The sequence below is a fragment of the Mustelus asterias genome, chromosome 1 (assembly GCF_964213995.1).
Source record: "Mustelus asterias chromosome 1, sMusAst1.hap1.1, whole genome shotgun sequence".
Taxonomy (NCBI): Eukaryota; Metazoa; Chordata; class Chondrichthyes; order Carcharhiniformes; family Triakidae; genus Mustelus; species Mustelus asterias.
Window position 1 is genome coordinate 107,756,956 of NC_135801.1, and position 14,433 is coordinate 107,771,388.

Sequence of the window (14,433 nt, forward strand, 5' to 3'; positions counted from 1 at the left end):
AATCAATTTAAAATGCATAGGTTAATGCCTCCATAAGACAGTGATCAGAGTAATGTCAAATAAACATGCCATATGTTTACACAATATTACTGTCCGCAGTCATGTTAGTCTCGTGTGATTTAAGGTTTTAAACACTGAAAATATGCTTTGAAATACACAGGTTGATAAACATTCAAAATGGAAATGTATGGAAATGTTTTTGTTTCCATGCTATCGAACCTTCATTGTTCCTTCTGAAAATGCCAAAACTAAAAGTTCCAAGTAATAGATGGCTACCACATCCGGTGGCATTAAGCTGAATATTTTCAGGTTGGTCCCATCCTAACATCTGGATGAATTCTGGGTAGGGAACCTGGACGTGGCTATGGTGGGCCTGAGAAGCAGCCAATGATGAAGCTGCCTCCGAGTGCCCTGTCCAATTGGGGATACTGGTCAGGTTCCATTCAGCATGGTGTGTGGGTGGCACCACTGGTCACCTTTGCAGTGTGGGAATTGCAGAACCACCAACAGGAATGGCAGTGGCATCCTCAGTGGAAGAGCTGCTATTGAAGCAGGGCAGGCATTAGCGGAGACACCGGGGCCTATTTTACCATTTTAATTCTAAGTGCTGGGCAGATTTGAAACTGGGATTGTTTTAGATCCAACTTTTAGACCTGTTCTGAGGCACCCCCATATATACTGTGCCTGCAAAAATATCACTGATTCCAAATCGCGCTGCAGAAGCCTGTGGGCGGGACCTAAAGTGCCCGAAACCCAGCAGCTCTGATCGGAACTGCCAACTGCGCATGCGCAGAAAAAAAATGATAGAATTCTGCTCACCTGCCATGTCCCTCCTGGGCCTGATAATGTCTCCCCCTGGCCCCCACTGACATTGCCCCACCTCCACAACATTATTGACCCCTTTATCCCCCCCACCCCCACCACCACCCAGACCAATCGTGGGCCCCTCCCCCCTTCCCCCCACCGATCTCAGGCAGAGTGATCTACCCTCCCCCTTCCCCTCACTGATCTCAGGCAGAGTGGCAGCGGACCACCTTCTCCCCCCACCCCCCCCCCCCCCCACCCCCACCCCCCCATCACCACATTGATCTCAAGCAGAGAGCCGTTGGACGCTCGGCACTTACCTCCTCACTAACCCTCACTGATAGAGCGCCCGAATTGGACTTCTATGGAGCATGTGTTTCGCGCCAATTCCGGATGGGCGAACGTGGTGGTAAAGGGGGAAGTGCTGGTAAAGTTGGGCGTGCAGCCCATTATTCAATTTAAATGCATGCATGATCCCAACTGTGGCCATTTTCAGGCCTTGGTAAAGGAGGAACTGCCACGGAGGTGGGCGCAGATCGTGCTACTTGCCTCACGCCCGACTTTACCAAACTTACATGCCCGAAAACGGGCGCAACGCGATGGTAAAATCGGGCTCACCATGAAGTGGCTGCAAGTGTTTGCCTTCTGCATGAAATTAAAGTTTGTAAACACATCTAAAACCTCAAGTGAGTTGTTCCTTGGACTCCACTGCAAAGATGGCTTCGGCCTCCTGACACAGCAGGGGACCCATGTGCTATTGGGAACATTTCTTGCCTCGCACTCATTAAGCTTCAGGAAAGGCAATAGGAGGCACCGTGTGTCATTTCCATTGGACAATGCTTCCAATGCTGTCTCTGCAAACCTGGAAAAAAATCAACCCATTCGCCAAAACTTTCTGCATCTGATGCTGATCAATCAGAAGATTACGCACTTACGTAACGTTGGCTCGATTCTCTCTCCACAGATGCTATCAGGCTTGCTGAGATTTTCCAGCATTTTCTGTTTTTGTACACATTTACCTGGTTACATTTAAAATGGTCGGTCCTCCGATGCAACATCCTCAAGAATCCCCTTAGCGCAGGAACCTCACAGAGGAGCGGCAAAGAGAATCGGTGCATATAACACAGCCCAGTGTTATGGCTTAAGTTTAACTATCCAGTGTGAATTTTATTGAATGGGTGAAGGGATGAATGTTAGTGAATGAATGAATGAGTAGGGTGACTAGGTGAGAAGTGATTGGGTTGGATGGATGAGGTAAGTGGGTAATGGGTAGGGAAGCAGTTGGGTGAGGTGGGTAGATGGGTTGCGCAGTAGTCAGGTAGGATCTGGTGTAGTGGAAGGATTGTCAGCTCAGGGAGCCAAGGAGGAGCCTGGGGTCAGTGTATATCTTGGTGGGTGGGGTGGGGGGTGTCGGGGGGCGGGGGGGGCAGTTGGGGGGGGTGGGGTGTTCAGTTCTGGTGATACCCGGGAGTTGGATTAGGAATTTTCTGTTTAATACTTCCTGAATAACTATCCAGGTAAGTACATGGAGCACACCAGGGTGATAGGGAGTGGGATAGCTTGATCTTGGTTTCAGATAAAGCTCGGCACAACATCGTGGGCCAAAGGGCCCGTTCTGTGCTGTACTGTTCTATGTTCTATGTACATCAGAACTGTGCAAAGTCTCCGACTTTAATTCAGACACAGCGGAGACTTTAGCAGATGGTCCCGGGGAGGAGAGAAATTGCTCATTGGAAGTTAAAACTTCCACATTCGGGTCTTCCACAGGGTCCCAATCTTGCATCTTGCATCTTATGTTTGGTCTCTGATGATCCAGCAGCCAGAAGATCTGTATCATTGTTTCCAGAAATATTTGTCTTATTCATACATGGAATGTGCATATCACTGGCTAGGCCAGCATTTATTGCCCATTCCTAATTGTCCTTGAAAAGATGCTGTTGAGCTGTCTTCCTGAACCGCTGAAGTCCATGTGGTATAGATACACCCACAATGCTGTTCGGGAGGATGGTTCAAGGATTTTGACCCAGCGACAGTGCAGGAACCGCAATATATTTCCAAATCAGGATGGTGAATGACATAGAAGGGAATTTCCAGGTGGTGGTTTTCCCATGTGTTTGCTGCCCTTGTCCTTCTGGATGGGAGTGGTCATGGGTTTGGAAAGTGCTGTCTAAGTAGACTTGGTAAGTTCTTGAAGTGCATCTTGTTTGTAGATGGTACACATTGTTGCCACTGTGCATTGGTGGTGGTAGGGGTGAACATTTGTGGAAGGGGTGCCAGTTCTGGATGGTGTTGAGCTTCTTGAGTTTTGTTGATGCTACTCTGATCCAGGCAAGTGGAGAGTATTCCATCACACTCCTGACTTGTCCCTTGTAGATGGAGCACAGGCTTTGGGGAGGCAGGAGCAGAGTTACTTGCTGCAGGATTCCAAGTTTCTGACCTGCTCTTGTGGCCACATTATTGAAATGGCTAGTCCAGTTAATTTCTGGTCAATGGTAACCCCCTGGATACTGATAGTGGAAGATTCAGTGATGGTAATGTCAATGAATGCCAAGGGGCAATGGTTAGATTTTCTCTTGTTGATGATGGCCATTGTCTGGCACTTGTGTGGCACAAATTTTACTTACCACCTGTCAGCTCAAGCATAGAATCATAGAATCCCTACAGTGCAGAAGGAGGCCATTAGGCCCATCGAAACTGTACTGACAACAATTCCACCCAGGCCATATCCCCGTAACCCCATATAATTACTCTGCTAATCCCCCTGACTCTAACAGGCAATTTATCATGGTCAATCCACCTAACCAGCACATTTTTAGACTGTGGGAGGAAAGCAGAGCACCCAGAGGAAACCCACACAGACACGGGGAGAACGTGCAAACTCCACACAGACTGTCTCCCAAGGCCAGAATTGAACCTGGGTCCCTGGCACTATGAGGCAGCAGTGCTAACCATTGTGCCACCGTGCTGCCCCGAATGGATGGATATAGAATGCATGGACATAGTTCATGTCTTGCTCCATTTTGACATGAACTGCTTTAGTATCTGAGGAGTTGCCAATGGTGCTCATGTTTGACATGGCTTTTTACCTTTGTGAATGAAGAACTGAGGCTGTTCAGCTGCAGGTTTGCCCACTTCTGCACCTACAGGATTGGCTTGGCTCTTCCCATTTTAAGGTATGTGTGGTTATCAGAAGGGGGTAGTAAAAGCTTTAGCTGTATTCACATTCCAATAGACTGCACCATAACCAATTTCAATGTACAGTGTCCATTGATCAGCACACTAGTAGACCTGATGAAATTGTAAGGGTTATTAGAACACCACAATGAAAAATAGTGGGACAATGGTACTTGCCCCGATGATAGGTTAGTACTTATCCCTGCTTGTTTACGCAGCTCTTTCTGCTCTAGTTGCAGCAAGCAGAGGCAGCAGGCATATCAGTGAGATTCTTTAGGTGATCTTTTTTCTTAATTTGATTTGATTTTTTATTGTTATATGTATTGGTATACAGTGAAAAGTATTGTTTCTTGCATGCCATACAAACAAGCATACTGTACATAGAGGAGGAAATGAGAGTGTGCAGAATGTAGTGCTACAGTCATAGCTAGGGTGTGGAGAAAGATCATCTTAATACGAGGTAGGCCCATTCAAGAGCCAAATTTCCTTAGCCTCCTAAATAGAGGCATTTTGTAAATGTGTTTAAAAGATGTTTAAAATGCACAAAAAATGAAATATATTTTTAAAAACTTTGGTTCATCTTGACATTCTGCTGTTAATTCCATTAAAAATTACTTTCATATGTAACAAAATGAAGCACCTGTAATTAGCTTCAGCTTAGGTTTATTGGATTTTGCTATGTATTTTAAGCAGTGTTGTTTATTCCAGTTTTAAGAGTCTCTCTGATGCAATGTTGATCCTTATTAATCTCTTAAGTAGCGAATTTGCTATATGTAGCTTGGCTATTTCAAATGCTTTAGGAAAGTTTAATGCTTCAAATGACATTTGCACGCCTCCTGGAAGATGAGGTGAACTATCTCTCTGATTGGTATTCCATATTGCAGTGCAGATTAAAAACTTGATCTCGAGATTATCTGACAGCTGCAGCAGCTGTTCTTGAGTTGGTTAGTACGTGTCTTCATACTTTTGTATCTTTTTCCCGACGTTAGGTGAAAGAGAGAATGCCCAGGGTACGTGGTTTCCTTGATAACGCTGGCTGCTTTTCTGAGGCAGCGGGAAGTGTAGACAGTGTCAAAGGATGCAAGGCTGATTTCAGTGATAAAAGATGGAAGGCTGATTTCAGTGATGGACTGGGCTTCATTCACAATCCTTCGTAATTTTTTGTGGTGTTGGACAGAGCAGGAGCTGTACCAAACTGTGATACAACTAGAAAGAATGTTTCTATGGTGCATCTGTAAAAGTTGGTGAGAGTCGTAGCTGACATGCCAAATTTCCTTAGCCTCCTAAGTAGAGGCATTTTGTAAATGTGTTTAAAAGATGTTTAAAATGCACAAAAAATGAAATATATTTTTTAAAACTTTGATTCATCTTGACATTCTGCTGTTAATTCCATTAAAAATTACTTTCATATGTAACAAAATGAAGCGCCTGTAATTAGCTTCAGCTTAGGTTTATTGGATTTTCATAGAATCATAGAAATCCTACAGTGCAGAAAGAGGCCACTTGGCCCATCGAGTCTGCACCGACCACAATCCCACCCAGGCCCTACCCCCATATCCCTACATATTTTACCCACTAATCCCTCTAACCTACGCATCTCAGGACATTAAGGGGCAATTTCAGCATGGCCAATCAACCTAACCCGCACATCCTTGGACTGTGGGAGGAAACCGGAGCACCCGGAGGAAACCCACGCAGACACGAGGAGAATGTGCAAACTCCACACAGACAGTGACCCAAGCTGGGAATCGCACCCAGGTCCCTGGCGCTGTGAAGCAGCAGTGCTAACCACTGTGCTACCGTACCGGCCAGCATTTTGCTATGTATTTTAAGCAGTGTTGTTTATCCCAGTTTTAAGAGTCTCCCTGATGCAATGTTGATCCTTACTAACCTCTTAAGTAGCGAATTTGCTATATGTATTGCCATATGTAGCTTGGCTATTTCAAATGCCTTAGGAAAGTTTAATGCTTCAGATGACATTTGCAAGCCTCCTGGAAGTTGAGGTGAACTATCTCTCTGACTGGTATTCCATAATGCAGTGCAGATTGAAAACTTGACCTTGAGATTATCTGGCCATTGCTGCTTTTGGACATTGAGCCTTTAAAATTAACAACATGTCTTTCCCTTCCCTTCCTCCATCTCTACATCCCTCATTTCCTTCCCTGCTTCCCCCCTCTCTCTATTCCTCATTTCCTTCCCTCCCTCTACCCCTCATTTCTTTCCCTTTCATTTCCCTTGCCTCCCTTCACTCCCCCCTCTTCCTTCCCTCCCTCCATTATTCCCTTCCCTTCTTCCTCTTCTCTTCCCTCCCACTCTCATTTTCTCCCTCCCTCCATCATTCCATTCTCTCCTTTCTCTTCTCTTCCCTCCATCCCACTCTCACTCTCTTTCCTCTCTCCATCATTCCCTTCCCTCCCTCCCTATTTACAAAAATAAGGCAACAGAACCATTGTGGTAGACTGAAAAAATATATTTCATTGCCAAGAATTTGGAAAAGATGAGGTAGTTCTTATCCCAGATGTCAAACTGCTGCTTAAGCTAAATGTTAATGTCAATATGGTATCAACATTTTGTATTTATAACAGCATTTTTGTTAATAAATGTTTTTCATTAAACTTTACAGACTGCTACAAATGTCTTATTGCAACATCAAAACAAATACAAGATAATTATATCTGAATAACAATTGAAGTGAACAATATATTTGAACAGGAAAATGTTTAAATGAAGACATAAGTATACTAACACAAAATAAATCAGATAAATGCTTTTTAAAAATCTTGCTATCGTGTCCTGGAACACATTTAAGAGCTTCTAGAGAGAGCTGAAAACTTGTGCCCGAGGGAACTGTTTCCATTATAACACTTATGACAAGGTCAGAACCATTTCCAAGGTAACAGCATTTTATGACACTTGAGAAAGTTAGCAAAGAGACCTCAAAGAGACACCATTAGTACCTTGTACTGCAGCAACACCTCGCTACCTTTATACTCCAGTTCCCTTGAATTAAAACCAGCATTCAATTTGCCTTCCCTATTACCTTCTGCGCCTGTATGCTAGTTTTTTGGGTTTCATGAACACGGACCCCCAAACCCCTTTGTGACACAGCTTTCTAGAGTCTCTTTCCATTTAAATAATCCACCTTCTATTCTTTCTTGCAAAAGGAACAATTTCACGTTTTCCTACATTGAATTCCATTTGCTAATATCCTGCCTATTCTGAAGAGCTCTGGTCCCAGCACTGATCCCTTTTGCATTCCAATGGTTACTGCTCTCCAACCTGAGAATGTCCCACACCCCCACCTTATTGCTACTTGCTGCTTTGTGTTGCCAGCCAATCCTCTATCCATGCCAGAATATTACTTCCAACGCCATGAGCTCCTATCTTGTTTAGCTGATTTTTGTGTGGCATGCTATCAAATGCCTTTTGAAAATCCAAATATACAATATCAACTGGTTCTCCTCTAGCTACTCTGGCTGATACTTCCTCAAAGAACTCATTTGTCAGACATGATTTCCCCTTCATGAAACCATCTGCTTGATCAGATTATGACTTTCCGAATGTTCTGCTATTCTCTCCTTAATAATTGACTCTAATATTTTTCCAGTACCTGAAGTTAGTCCAACTGGCTTATATTTCCCAGCATTTGCCTCCTTCCCTTTTTGAAAAAGTGTACCACATTGGCAGTTTTCCCACCCTTTGGCACAGTTCCAGAATCGAAGGATTTTTGTAAAATGAACACCCCCTTATGGAAACAAAATGAATTTTAAAAAATGCATTCACAATCTCTGTCACTACCTCCTTTAGGATCCTGAGGTGCAAACCATCAGGTCCAGGGAACTTGTCAGCTTTTAAGACTAATTCTTTGGCTCATAGCTTTTACTATTTCTGGTATGCTTTTAGTAAAGACTGATGCAAGATATCTGTTCAACTCCTCTGCCATTTCCTTGTTCCCTATAATTACTTCCCCAGTTTCATTATCTAAGGGGCCAATGCTTTCTTTTATCTCTCTCTTCCTTCTAATATATTATTTAAAAGTTCTGTATCCCGCTAGCTTGCTCTCATTGCTTATTTTCTCATTCCGGATTATTTTCTTAGTCTATCTTTGCTGCATTCTAACCTACCCTACTCTTCAGAGCTGCAACTAAACTTTGCCAGCTTATCGCTGAAAACCTCTGTCCTCGTTTGTGGCTGGGATTCTCCAGTGCCACTGAAAGTGAATGGAGCTTAAGCTGGAACACCAAAGTCTCCATTCTCACTTGTAGCGGGGCAGGCAAATGAGATTAGAAAATCCCATCCTATATGTTTCCGCTTTCAATTTCATGGTTATCCGTGGTAAAGAGAAACAATTCTTTGGAGAAATTTTTTTTTGGAGAAAAACTCCAAAGATCTGTGGATTAGGTTGATTGGCCATGTCTGGGTGGGATTGTTGTTGGAGCAGGCTCGATGGGCCGAATGGCCTCCTGCTCTGTCAGGATTGTATGAATTTCCGATGGCTGAGCAGTTGACAACCAGATTTAAGCTGATTGGTAAAGGAGCCGGTGGTGATATGAGAAAAAAAATGTTTCTGCAATGTTTGGATAGTAGATACAAATTCAATGGTGACCTTTAAATTGGAAATGGATAAATATTCTAGAAATATGGGGGAAGTGTTTCCAACAAGATTGCTCTTTTAAAGACTCAGCAGAGGTTGTACGGGCAGAATAGCCTTACAACATTCATTTGTATCCCACTTCAAATACTTCTTAAAATGAGGACCCTGTCTCTTCTTATAAGTGGCACAATGACTGCTGCCTCACAGCACCAGGGAACCGGGTTCAATTCCGGCCTCAGGTAACTGTGTAGTTTGTATGTTCTCGCTGTGCCTGCGTGGGTTTCCTCCGGGTGCTCTGGTTTCCTCCCACAGTCCAAAGATGTGCGGGTTAGGTGGATTGGCCATGCTAAATTGCCATTTAATGTTACATAGAAACATAGAAGATAGGAGCATGAGGAGGCCATTTGAGCTTGCTCCGCCATTCATTACAATCATGGCTGATCATCCAACTCAATAGCCTAATCCTGCTTTTTCCCCATAACCTTTGATCCCATTCGCCCCAATTGCTATATCTAGCCGCCTCTTGAATACATTCAATGTTTTGACATCAACTACTTCAAAGAACAACAAAGAACAATACAGCACAGGAACAGGCCCTTCGGCCCTCCAAGTCCGCGCCGCTCCCCGGTCCAGGATTGAATCCGGAATCCAGGATCCCTGCCCAATTTTCCAGCCTATCTACATCCTAATATCCTATCCACTGAGCTGTCCCTCACAGCTACGATGCTTTGTTCATCACAACCTATTAACTCACCCCCACCCCCCCATTCCAGACCATGTGATCTCCAGGGAGAGGCGAAAACCCAGAGTGAAAACCCCAGGGCCAATATGGGGAAAAAAAAATCTGGGAAATTCCTCTCCGACCCCCTGAGGCGATCGAAACGAGTCCAGGAGATCACACTGGCCCTGATCAGAAAATGCTTCCCAACCCTATTCATTTCCACTTCTGCTTTACGAACACCATCTGACTTTCCTGCCCCCGAGACAGGTTCCCAACTATCCGCAGTCTCGCTCTGTACTGGCACCAGCAAGATGATCATAGAATGAAGCCTTGAAACGAGAAACAAAGAACAATTAGCCCGCGCCGCTCCCTGGTCCAAACTAGACCACTCTTTTGTATCCCTCCATTCCCACTCCGTTCATATAGCTGTCTAGATAAGTCTTAAACGTTCCCAGTGTGTCCGCCTCCACCACCTTGCCCGGCAACACATTCCAGGCCCCCACGACCCTCTGTGTGAAATATGTCCTTCTGATATCTGTGTTAAACCTCCCCCCCTTCACCTTGAACCTATGACCCCTCGTGAACGTCACCACCGACCCGGGGAAAAGCTTCCCACCGTTCACCCTATCTATGCCTTTCATAATTTTATACACCTCTATTAAGTCTCCCCTCATCCTCCGTCTTTCCAAGGAGAACAACCCCAGTTTCCCCAATCTCTCCTCATAACCAAGCCCCTCCATACCAGGCAACATCCTGGTAAACCTCCTCTGTACTCTCTCCAAAGCCTCCACGTCCTTCTGGTAGTGTGGCGACCAGAACTGGACGCAGTATTCCAAATGCGGCCGAACCAACGTTCTATACATCTGCAATATCAGACCCCAACTTTTATACTCTATGCCCCGTCCTATAAAGGCAAGCATGCCATATGCCTTCTTCACCACCTTCTCCACCTGTGACGTCACCTTCAACCTTCCTGTAGTAATGATTTCCATAGGAATTAGGGGGACTAGCTGGGGTAAATGCATGGGGTTACGGGAATAGGGCCTACCTGGGATTGTGTTCGGTGCAGAATTGATGGGCCGAATGGTCTCCCTCTGCACTATAGGATTCTATGATTCTAATATGTTGGTAGCGCCTGGGTGGGATTGTTATCATTGCCGGCTCCATCGGCCTCCTCCTGTACTGCACGGATGCTGTGACTCTCTGAACTTGCTGCCCCATGTGCTGTGACTCAGCTCTGCGGAAGGGCGGCCCCGCCCATATCAGGAACTCCTCCGGGGAGGGGAGCGGGGAGACCACTGCGCCTGCGCACAATAGTGCCGGAAGCGTTTGCGCGGCATTCGGACTGTTTCCGGTTGACGCGGAGCCCGAGTTGAGGCCGAGCTGAGAGTGAGTCTCCCTGACAGCGCCGGCAGCGGGCCATCCCTCCCTCCCCTGAGTGTGCGGCTGACCAGGTGGGAAGGCCGGGCGGCGCGGTAGGGGGGGCCGGGGGAATGCTGCCGGGAACATTATCCAGTTGCGGCGATGGAGAGGAGCTGCCGGCATGGGGGAGGGAGGAGTGTCGGGGCAGCGCCATCTTCAGACTGGGACAGGGTGCGGCAGTGATCCAGGCCTCACCGCTTACCGGGAGAATGGACCTAACCCCCGGGCTGGCACATTACAGCCCGAGACGCCGGGCTACAGGGCTCGGCTGTTTGATTGTCTGTGTGGAGGGAGGAAAGTAATTACAGCCCCAGAGATTTCTGCCAGTAAGGTGCAACTGTCTGGAAATGTTAAAACTCAGCGATTGGCAAGTCTGCCCCAGCTGGACGGGCTGCCGAAACTGGAACCCAGCCCGAGCGGTCCCATTTTCTCACAGTCTAACCTCATTTTAACGTCTTAGTGTGACTTGATGAGGTGAAAATTTGGGAATCAGAGTCTGGAGAAGGAATTAGATGTGCCCATCTGCACTTCCACCCCTCACCTGTTTGGTCACCCTGTCACCTGCTCCCCCAACCAGGAGGTTGGAAATGGGATGGTTGTCAATGGAAACACGGGGGGGGGGGGGGGGGAGGGGTGGTGGTCAGTTGGAGGCACAACCCCACCTCTGTGTGCTTTGGGATCCCCCAATGCCCTTCAGGACCCCCCCCCCCATGCCCTTCAGGACCCCCCCCCCATGCCCTTCAGGACCCCCCCCCCCCAATGCTCTTCGGGACCCCCCCCCCCCAAATGCCCTTCGGGACACCCTCCCCACCCCCCCCCCTCCCCCTCCCCAAGTCTGCACCAACAGCAATCCCACCTCGGCCATATCCCCGTAACCTGACATATTTACCCCGCTAATCCCTCTAACCTACGAGCAGCTTTCATTCTTGAATTGCATTCACTGCTGCTTCATTACTGCTGGGCATCAATCCTTCTATATTTCAAACAAGGTTCTGCGAAGGTACTCTTCAACCCAACATATAATGTATGGGGAGAAGAGATTATAGGAAGATCTGCTTATACAATTGAGGAGACACTGGCATTGGTGGTTTTGTAATAGGAATATGATGTACAGTGAATGCCTAATTTAAAATAATTTAATTTTAACATCAAACTATCATTTTGTTTTGATATTTACAAATTTCCCTGAAATTCAGACATAAACTATCCGGCTCGGGTCACTGTCTGTGTGGAGTTTGCACGTTCTCCTCGTGTCTGCGTGGGTTTCCTCCGGGTGCTCCGGTTTCCTCCCACAGTCCAAAGATGTGCGGGTTAGGTTGATTGGCCAGGTTAAAAATTGCCCCTTAGAGTCCTGGGATGCGTAGGTTAGAGGGATTAGCGGGTAAATATGTGGGGGTAGGGCCTGGGTGGGATTGTGGTCAGTGCAGACTCGATGGGCCGAATGGCCTCCTTCTGCACTGTAGGGTTTCTATGATTTCAAAAGACCATTGACGTGAAGCTTTTCCTTGAAGCAGAAGTGCTGTAACAGTTGTGTCGGAATTCGGTGCTGGCATCACCCCATAGATTATAATTAGATGAATGGTCAGTGAATGCATTTTTTAAAATTTATATTTTAATTAAAATTTTGTTTTTCTTTCAGCATTATTCAGATATGGCAGATGCAACTAGAAATGGCCCTCAGGGTGGTATCTTGGTGAGTACAGCAGAATACTCTGTCATAGTTCATGACCAGTTACTGTCACAACCATTAATTTGTCTACTCTTTTGATCTTGTGTCTCCTATAGTTCTTTTTGAGCAAACTATGTGCACTGCTATCTGTTGAGATTTGTCTTCAAAGACAAATGCAGACTGTTTGATTTTTCACACATCATGTTCAGAATATGTTAAAGTAGTAGTAGTAATGGTCCTGGACTTGTATTCAGTGACTTGGACTACTGATCCCAAAACATGAGTTTAAATCTTTTCTTGCCTCGACCTTAAATTTGAGAATTTAACTTCAGTTTTAAAGCAAAATTTGGATATTGAAACACCAGGATCAATAAAAGTACGATAGTGAAGCTGTCAGATTGCAGTAAAAATGTAACTCTTTCACTAATGTCTTCTCCTCTGCTTCAATTCCCCTCCCTTTCAAATCTGCCGCATCACCTCGCTCCTCAAATAAAAACCACGAGCCCTTCGTCCTTACAGACTACCATCCTGTCTTCAACCTTCCTTTTCTCTCCAAAGTGCTTGAACGTATTGTTGCCTTCTAAATTTGCGCCTATCTTTCTAGTAATTCATGTTTGTCACCCACTAAGGAACAAAACAAAAAGCAGCTTTCATTCTTGAATTGTGAACAAATCTACTTCTTTACTACTGGGCATCGATCCTTTTACATTTCAAACAAGGTTCTGCAATTGTAAATACTCTTCAACCTAACATAATGCATAGGAAGATGAGATTACAGGAAGATCTGCCTAAACAATTAAGCAGATGGTGGTTTTGTAATAGGAATATAATGTACAGTTTGTGTCTTCCACACTACCAAAATTACTCTTACTAATATCGCAAATGTCATCCATGTGACAAAGGCATGTCATCTCTCACCCTTCTTGATCTATCCATAGCCTTTAGCACATTTTCTAGCGACCCCCCCCCCCCCACACACCACTACCATCCAACTTGTTGCGACTGCATGCGCCTAGTTCCATTTTTATCTATAATTGTGACCAGAAAATTGCCATCAGTGGTTTCTCTTCCCATTTCTGCATAGTTAGTTCTGGTGTTCTGTTCTCTTCAGTACTGGTTGAGCAGAGACTTTCTCCAATTAAATATCAGGAAGACTGAAGCCATTGTCTTCTGTCCCCGCCACAAAATCCATCCCTCTACCTAGCAACTGCATAAGGCTGAAATTGATTATTTGCAACCTCGGTGTCAGATTTGACAATGAGATCAATGTTCAACCACATAGCTGTCGATTGCAAAGTTGAGTAGAGTAATTGTAGATTGAGAAGTATAATGTTAGAATTTGGTGTTTGTAAAATTATAAAAAATTGTAAAATGCTAAGATGTGAAAGCATTGCATGGTCCCTTTAAAATATGGTGCTTTTTCTGTGCTTGGAGAGTTTAAACAAATGCAGGTGAAATGGGGTCCCAGACTGAAATATTTGTATCGAAGGGCCAGGCAGCAGTGTTGCCAAGACAACAAACAAGCTTTTAAATTTTTTTGAATCAGTTTAAATCAGGCACTTGGATACCAGCAATCTATTAGATTTGAATTTGATGGTTTTGGCAACTTGGGACCAATCCTATTGTAGGGGATGTCGATATGCCATCACAGGTATAAAAGAAGAGGGCAGTGGGAAAATAAGCAGAGAAAGCAACTGCCATTTGCCAGAGTAACAGCTTCATCCATGGCTTAAGACAAAGCCTCATCTCGATAGCGAAGGTACCAAAGAAGATACAAGTTCCAGACTGAAGAATCAGCAGAGAAAGCCCAGAATGTTCTGGGAGACACCAAACCTGGTTGTAATTTAGAGAGTGACTAAAATTCAATTTTTTTTGTTAAGTGGGAATTGTATTTATCTAAACAGCATTCCATTGGAATCCTGTTTTATTCAGTTTGTTAATAGTTTAGTTAACTTGTTCACTGTTAGATAAATTGTTACTTGACTTTAGAGAGAGTGTCAGGTAGTTATTTTGATTTAACCACTAAAATTGCTGAAGAGCAGATCGTAA

The 14,433-nt window shown here is 45.0% G+C and overlaps 1 protein-coding gene and 1 long non-coding RNA gene across 3 annotated transcripts in view; one reads left to right on the top strand and one right to left on the bottom strand.

Annotated features, from left to right (window-relative positions):
- Positions 1-6,433: 6,433 nt before the first annotated feature.
- On the bottom strand, positions 6,434-10,546 carry LOC144495957 (uncharacterized). Its single transcript, XR_013498365.1, has 2 exons — positions 10,342-10,546; positions 6,434-9,622 (listed from the first exon to the last, which is right to left on the bottom strand). It is a non-coding gene; the product is annotated as an uncharacterized LOC144495957 (long non-coding RNA).
- Positions 10,547-10,608: 62 nt separating this feature from the next.
- The window catches only part of tmem33 (transmembrane protein 33), a 29,425-nt gene continuing 25,600 nt past the window's right edge, over positions 10,609-14,433 (top strand). The window contains exons 1-2 of one of the 2 annotated variants that reach the window (XM_078216740.1): positions 10,609-10,747; positions 12,355-12,408. In XM_078216740.1, coding sequence (XP_078072866.1) covers positions 12,367-12,408 — 42 coding nt within the window. In that variant the 5' untranslated portion in view covers positions 10,609-10,747; positions 12,355-12,366. The remainder of the gene's footprint in view (positions 10,748-12,354; positions 12,409-14,433) is intronic. The other variant, XM_078216748.1, reaches the window with a different exon arrangement.